This window comes from Silene latifolia, chromosome 5, assembly GCF_048544455.1.
Source record: "Silene latifolia isolate original U9 population chromosome 5, ASM4854445v1, whole genome shotgun sequence".
Classification (NCBI taxonomy): domain Eukaryota; kingdom Viridiplantae; phylum Streptophyta; class Magnoliopsida; order Caryophyllales; family Caryophyllaceae; genus Silene; species Silene latifolia.
The window spans coordinates 90,870,091-90,877,319 of NC_133530.1; the positions used below are offsets into that span (position 1 = coordinate 90,870,091).

General features: G+C 39.1%; 1 protein-coding gene across 5 annotated transcripts; it reads left to right on the forward strand.

The window, feature by feature from the left end:
* The first annotated feature begins 1,429 nt into the window (after nucleotides 1–1,429).
* LOC141657883 (uncharacterized) lies at nucleotides 1,430–6,985 on the forward strand. 5 transcript variants are annotated; one of them, XM_074465273.1, is made up of 9 exons: nucleotides 1,433–1,731; nucleotides 2,083–2,963; nucleotides 3,048–4,222; nucleotides 4,309–4,659; nucleotides 4,767–4,888; nucleotides 5,546–5,641; nucleotides 5,766–5,834; nucleotides 5,958–6,238; nucleotides 6,717–6,985. In XM_074465273.1, the coding sequence occupies exons 3-5, from the start codon at nucleotides 3,653–3,655 to the stop codon at nucleotides 4,785–4,787; spliced, it is 942 nt and encodes a 313-aa protein (XP_074321374.1). In that variant the 5' UTR covers nucleotides 1,433–1,731; nucleotides 2,083–2,963; nucleotides 3,048–3,652; the 3' UTR covers nucleotides 4,788–4,888; nucleotides 5,546–5,641; nucleotides 5,766–5,834; nucleotides 5,958–6,238; nucleotides 6,717–6,985. The 5 variants fall into 5 exon arrangements, with proteins under 5 accessions (XP_074321373.1, XP_074321374.1, XP_074321375.1 ...); XM_074465274.1 differs by lacking the exon at nucleotides 5,546–5,641; XM_074465275.1 differs by lacking the exon at nucleotides 4,767–4,888 and having other exon boundaries at nucleotides 4,309–4,502.
* The last annotated feature ends 244 nt before the right edge of the window (nucleotides 6,986–7,229 follow it).

The following is a 7,229-nucleotide window of genomic DNA, read 5'->3' on the forward strand; positions in this document are numbered from 1 at the left end:
ACACTCCTCATACTCTTCCCGGTTCTCACACCGCAAGTAAACAGGCTCGGAAAGACCGAGGCAAAGGGTAGTCCTCCCAAGCACTTGGACGTACACCCATCGCGTTGCGCGTCTTTGCAAGAAGTAAGCTTGTTCACGGAGGCATAGCCGGCTCCGTCGCGCACGCCGTACCATCCCACTTTACCGGCGATCGACGGCCGAAGACTATGAAGTCGGCGGAACAAGTTGACTGAAGGAGTCTCTCCCTTAAAGAGACAGAGCCACACAAAGCCGACTACCGTCCTCATTGCCAACGGATGCAGTTGGGCCACGGCAACGTTTATAGCTCTAATAATAGCCGCGACGTGTTCATTCAAAGGAAACCGGAGCCCATATTCCAGGTGCCTGATGTACACGCCGGTGTGACCCGGTGGAGGGCAACAGACCGCCTGACCCTTCTTAGGGATAACAATCTTATACCCTTCACCGAAGGAGAAATGGCCTCCGAAAAATGTTTCGCCAGGGAACAATCGGCGAACTTATGGGACCAAGCACGGTCAAGACCAGTCGTGCAGGGCTCGCCATGATCCGGGATAGACAGCCTCCTACCGACAGAAGGAACCCCCTCATCCTCATCAGCGTCGTCATCCTCATCCTCCCGTCCCTCCAAAATTGGTGGATCGACTACGGGAGAAGGAGACCTAGGGCCCCCAAATCTTATCGGGATGGCGTCTAGTATTCCCTCCCCATCAAGACGCGACGGAGAACCCCCCGCCGCAGAAGTGCTAGTCCCGGCCTCAACAGAAGACATAATAGCAACAATTATTTAACAAAATAAGGAGAAGAAATTTGTTTGTTTACCTTGAAGAAAAACACTCGCCGGAGTGACAACTGAGAAAATTAGAAGACAAAGAAACCTTTGAAAGTTTAGAGGAAAATTTTGGAGAATGAAATTGGTGACCAATTTCACGGAGTAACTGCCCTATTTATAGGGAAAAGCCCATGAAGAAGGACCAATCGTGAGAATGTGACCCATGAAGCGTCAACCAATCAGCGTGCAGACACGTGTCGGACATGCAACCACGGGATGTCAATCGTTGCAACAGTTAGACGTCAATCAATGCAACAGTGACCAAGCGTCTTCACACTACTACAAAAATAGACCTAATGCAACATTTCGTGTGCAACACTTACGGTTTGTGTTGCATTTTTCAGTTAATTAAGCAACGCTTAATTTATAAATGTTGCTTTTACTTACATAGGGCAACACTTTAATATAAGTGTTGCAATGTATTACTCGAGAAGTTAACGTTTTTATACAAATGTTGCATTTTGTCGCAACACTTGTGCAACACTTATATCACATAAGTTATAAACCCTTTATAAAAATTTCATTTTTTTGTTCAGCCGCTAAAAACATTTTACTGAAAATTTTGTTTGTGCGCCACTTTTTATTTTTTGGAATCTCCCATCAATAATCAATATTATTATTCAATCTTTCAATTCCTTCCATCACGCGTGTTCAATTCATTTATTTGATACAGTAACAAAAACTCTTCGATATTCTTCGTCGTTTCTCATTCGACACTTCCACCGTCTCTTTGCTTCTCCTTTCTCATTCGATCTTCTTCGTTTCTCTTTCATGCATTCAATCCACTGTCTCTAATCATTCAATCTCAAGTTTGATTCACCCAGAAAAGGCGAAGGCATATTGGGAACGAAGCAACCATCGTTCGCGACTTTTCTTATTAGGTTTGTACCCTAATTTTGTTTATTATTTCAATTGCAATTTTTTTTTATCTTTGAGTTTGAGTTGTTGGTTTATTGATTTAGTTGCAATCAAACCTTGCAAAACCGTCATTATCTTGGCCGTTCGCCAAGCCGCACGCCGATCACCACTGCTGCTCTGTCTCACCACCACCGCAAATTCTTTTCTTAATTATAGTTTTAGTGTTGAATTTGGGGAAGTTCATTAATTAGGTTATTTAATTTCTTTTCCAACTTGCGTTAATCGCCATTTTTGCTATATTCAGTTTCTTTGTGAGGCTAATTGGTTTAGTTTTATTTATATTTGATGGATTTTTGTTTTCCGTTTTTCATTAGGTTATGTTCTCGGAATCTTTTGTCAAGTCGTTTTCAAAACTACCCTCGACCTACTCAAAGAAGGTTGTACTGAATTTCTTATTGAAACTTGCAAATGGGTGGCAGCCTAAAAAATATAAAGCTGATGCAATCTCTGGGAGTTCGAGTATTGTGAAACAATATCGAGTAGAGGGTCGCTATATCATTTGCACAAATGATATATGCAAGGACTCCGGATATGCAACCCAAGTGCTGAAGGTCTGGGATATTTTGCACTTGATTGATGTACCAGCATTGATCAAGAAACTGGAGAATGTATACCGTTCTTTCCCCAATGATTATCTTAACCGTCCCAAGGCCAAATCCCTCGAGGGGTACGTACCATATACTAGCAATGCTGATTCAAGACGCTACGACTTCTGTACTGATTCTTGGTACTCAGATACTAGCAATGCTGATTCAGGCCATTCAGCAGACATTTCTTGTGGAACAAATTATATCGAGTATAGCAAAGTGAAGGAGAGCTTACTGTTAATGAAGTTTTATTCCTTTTCTGCGGGTGTAGTTAGCCATTTGCTTTCTGCACGCGATGGTACGCCAATAAACGTCCCATTCGAAGTAACTGATCAAGAGCGGAAGATTATTCTTCACCAAGGGAGCTCCTTTGTACTAGGACGATCTGGTACCGGAAAAACAACTGTGTTGGTTATGAAGTTATTTCAGAAGGAACAATTACATCAGATGGCTTCTGAAGGTTTTTCTGAAATGAACAGTAATATTTTTCTGAGCTACCCATCAGTCTTCGACATGTGTGTGACTGGAACTTCTCTTCGACAACTCTTTGTAACCGTTAATCCAAAGCTCTGTGTTGCTGTGAAACGACACATCAACAATTTTCAAAGGTATGTAAATCTTACTCGTTTTGTTCACCTGTTAAGCACTGGTACTGTGACTCTGTGAGTGATTTAACGGGGTGTTCACTGCAGGTTTGTTCGCGGTGAGACATTTGGTGAGGAAAAGATTACTGTTAATGCAAATGAGTTGGATGAAGACGAGAACTTCAAAGACGTTCCAACTTCATTCATTGAGACTCCTCTAAAAAGCTACCCTCTAGTCGTGACATTTGATATGTTGTTGCTGATGCTTGACCGAACAATAGGACTGTCGTATTTCAATAGATTTCCTGATATTAGGAAAATCTACTCGCAAGGAACTAATTCTAGACTAGTTCAGCAAACTTTGAGAAGGAGAGAAGTCACCTTCGAAAAGTTCCGAGAATGTTACTGGCCCCATTTTAACATGAAGATGACACACAAACTAGACCCTTTAAGAGTTTTCGCGGAGATCAACACTCATAAAAGGCTCTCTTCATTTCGGACAGCAGACTGCCGAAGCTAAATCCTCTTTGGAGAGATACATTCAATTATCTGACAAAAAAGGGTCGACTTTTGATGAGTCGGAGAGAAATCAGATATATCAGATATTTCTAGACTATGAGAAGATGAAGCTGACGCGAGAAGAATATGATTCAGCTGATCTAGTGAATGATGTATATCATCGGTTGTAGCACGAAGAATATGAGGGTGACTATATGGATTTTGTTTATGTGGATGAAGTTCAGGATTTAACTATGAAGCAACTTGTTATTCTGAAGTATATCTGCAAAAATGTTAAGGAGGGTTTCGTTTTTGCCGGTGATACAGCTCAGACCATAGCTAAAGGTGTTCATTTCAGGTTTGAAGATGTAAAATGTTTATTCTACAAGGAATTTTTGCATGAAGAGAAAAAAGAGCTTAATCGGAAATTATCTCCGCTTTTCAACCTATCCCAAAATTTCCGAACTCATGCTGGAGTTCTAAATCTAGCACAGAGTATTACTGAACTCATTTATCATTTTTTCCCGGAATCTATTGATAAACTAAGCCCTGAAACTAGTCTAGTGCATGGCGAAGCTCCTGTTGTACTTGACTGTGGATGTCATGGAGATGCCATGTCAGTGATTTTTCGAAAGCAGGGAAATGACAGTGAGAATCTCATTAGCTTCGGATCTGATCAGGTGATACTTGTGAGAGATGATTCTGTAAAGGATGAGATTACCAAACGTATTGGAAGACGAGCCATTGTGCTGACGATATTTGAGTGCAAAGGGCTCGAGTTTCAGGTAATGAGTCATGGCTGAATATATCTAAATGCTTGTCTTCTTGATATCTCATTGTCGTACGCATGGCTGAATATATCTAAATGCAGGATGTATTGCTGTACAACTTCTTCAAGACATCACCGTTGCAAGAACAATGGAGGATAATATACGAGTACATGGTTGAGAATCGACTTCTTCCGGGAAACCAAGAGTCTCTTCCTCAATTTTCTCATTTAAAACACAATATCTTGTGTTATGAACTAAAGCAACTGTATGTAGCTGTAACCCGAACAAAGCAAAGGTTATGGATATGTGAAGAGAGTGGCGGTTTTTCATTGCCTATGGTACGCTACTGGCAGAAGTTGAATACGATCCAAGTCAAAATATTGGATGATGCTTATGCTCGGGAAATGCCAGTTATAAGTAGTTCATATGACTGGAAACTTCAGGGTTTGAAGGTTTGCCTTATTTATGAAACTTCTATATCTTGTTCTTCGAGTTTTTATTTGTTATTTTTTTACTGTTTCGGCAATCACCAAGATGTTTCTGCATATTTTTATTGCAGATGCTTCAAGTGCGTAATTAAAAGACAGCAGCGCAATTAAAAGTTAAACAAATGATCGAGATAAAGGGGTGTCTTATTATGGAGTGTTTACTTGTGCCCTTCAATTTATTTCCAATAACCAGGTAATGAATAGATTTATTATTATGATATTCCTATATCCTTTGGCCTTATCAGAAGTGATCTTTTATGATTCTTAATTTCTTATGATTCAGCTATGAAAGTTCGTTCTTCGACAAAGTTCTTGCTCCCCATATTCCTTAAGCTCTTAAACATGATGGCGAGTTGTGTGTTTTATTTTTTCTTAGTAAGCCATTCAAAAAATTTGACAAGTAATAAAACTTGAGTATTTGTTGAACTTATTAGGTAGCAAACTATCAAATAATGTCTAGTTATATCACGAGTAGATACAAATACAATGAATGTGGTATGCCTGTAGTGAAACTGGGTTAATGTGTTGCTGATGTGCACTTCTGAAACTGCTTGTTACGCACACGCTGTCAGTGTTGTTGGCTGCTGCAGCAATGGTGTGGGCTATTGGTTAGTGATTCCTTGCTCCTGTAACACGGTTGGACTACTCATTGCAACTGGCCTGTTGGATGCTGGTAGCTTGTCGGCTGGCTGCAGGGATGCACGGTGCTATTCTATTGGTTACTGGTGCCTGGTGGCTAGTGTGTAGGCTGAATATAGCTTGTTTGGGTCATTCGTGTCGAAGGCCACACAATTCAAATGATACCTAAGTTTCTTTTTTACATATAATAATATCTTCTCTTTTATTGTAGACAAGTCCCCAAGATGGTTGATGATAGATATTGAATAGTTCGTGAAATCAATTATTGTTGCTGAATGACGATTCTCATGAAGTGTCCTCTTATTAGGTTCGAAGAATTGTGGATATTATATGCATAGAAATGAGTTTTGAACGTAGTTTTTTTATATCCTCTGATATTTGAATGATTTCCCATCTCATATTTTTGATTCAATCTGACTTCAATGTTTCAGGGAAAGGACTCGAAGGACTCACATATGAGGGAGGAAGGGCAAGACTTAAACAACATTGACACTCATCTTGTAAATCCGGTTACCTTTGACTCGGAATTCTAGTCCACTGCTCAAGTTTTTGTTTTGAAATCTTGTTTATTTCAATTAGGTAATTGATATGACCATTTGTAATTAATTGGCTAATATATGCAGCATGATGGATGAGAAGACGACATTAAGAAAAGAAGCCAGAACCCAGGATGTCATGATGACTGTTAGTTGATGTCATGATGGATGCTATGCGCCTGCGGCTGCTGTCATCTCGATGTCCTGCTAGTTGCTGATGTCGCTGTTACCTGTTACTACTAGATGTTACTACTAGATGTTGCTGCTACATGTTGCCGCTTGCTGCTGTTGCCTGCTGCATGTAGGTCAGGTCTGGCATGCTGGCTTTTGCTGATTTGTGGTGCTGGTTGCTGCTTACATTTGACAAGGTTAGTATATAACTTAATCTTTGATCCGCATTATTTTGATAAATTGGAACTTTGAAGATTATTAGAATCATATCTTTCTGCTTTTTGTTATCGTCTTGTTATGAGAAAACTCATGGAGGGAAGAGGGGGAGAAGGAAAGGTAAGGAAACGAAGGGAAGGGTTAATGGAGTAGGACAGCCCGTGTTATATTACAGGTCCCATTACATCACGTAGCATTACAATATGGCTTTTGGTTAACATTGTTTGACATATGCTGTTTTTGTGAATAGATTTGGCGTAAAATGAATGAAATATTAGCTGGTAAATCATGTACCTGTAGAAGAAATAAGGGGCGGCTAGTTTTCTGCACATCCTTGTTAATTAGTTGTTCTTTAATGCATTATTTATTATTTCGTGATAATTAAGTGTGACGTATCATCTATGCCTATTGAGCCTTTGAATCCTCAAATCTAATAATGTTCTATTTTTTATGTTACAGGTTGCATTTGAGGTATTAACAATGATGACGGGTTGATTTTTTGTCCGGCTGGCAACATATATATGCTCACAATACAAGAATGAAGACTTATAATTACTAGCTTTCAAATAGTCGTTAAGAATTATTATTTGTTCTATTTAAACATTTGTTATATTTGTTTTAGTTAAATAATTGAACATTTGCGATCGAAGTTCTACTTTTGATCCTTTTTTGAAATGTAATTGACATATTTTTGAGACTGAATCAATTGAATGCACAATTAGAGAGAATTACAATTGTTGCGTGCCTTACAAGTCTTTATGTCGTTGCACTTTATTAAGTGTTGTTTTTGAATAAATTAGTGTTGCATTTGTTTATTATAAGTGTTGTTTTGGGACGTAACGAGTGTTGCGTTTCCAAAATAAAAATGTTGCATTAATTTGATATAAGTGTTGCTTATCAACATGAAAAGTATTGCATTAGTTCAGGAAGTGTTGCTTTTTTTACATAAGAAATGTTGCATTAGAAGATAAA

Excerpts from the sequence above, each read along its gene's own strand:
- LOC141657883 (XM_074465272.1), top strand. The coding sequence starts at position 2,086 with ATGTTCTCGGAATCTTTTGTCAAGTCGTTTTCAAAACTACCCTCGACC. Across the intron at positions 2,964-3,047 it reads CACATCAACAATTTTCAAAG|GTTTGTTCGCGGTGAGACAT; the intron begins GTATGTAAATCT and ends TGTTCACTGCAG.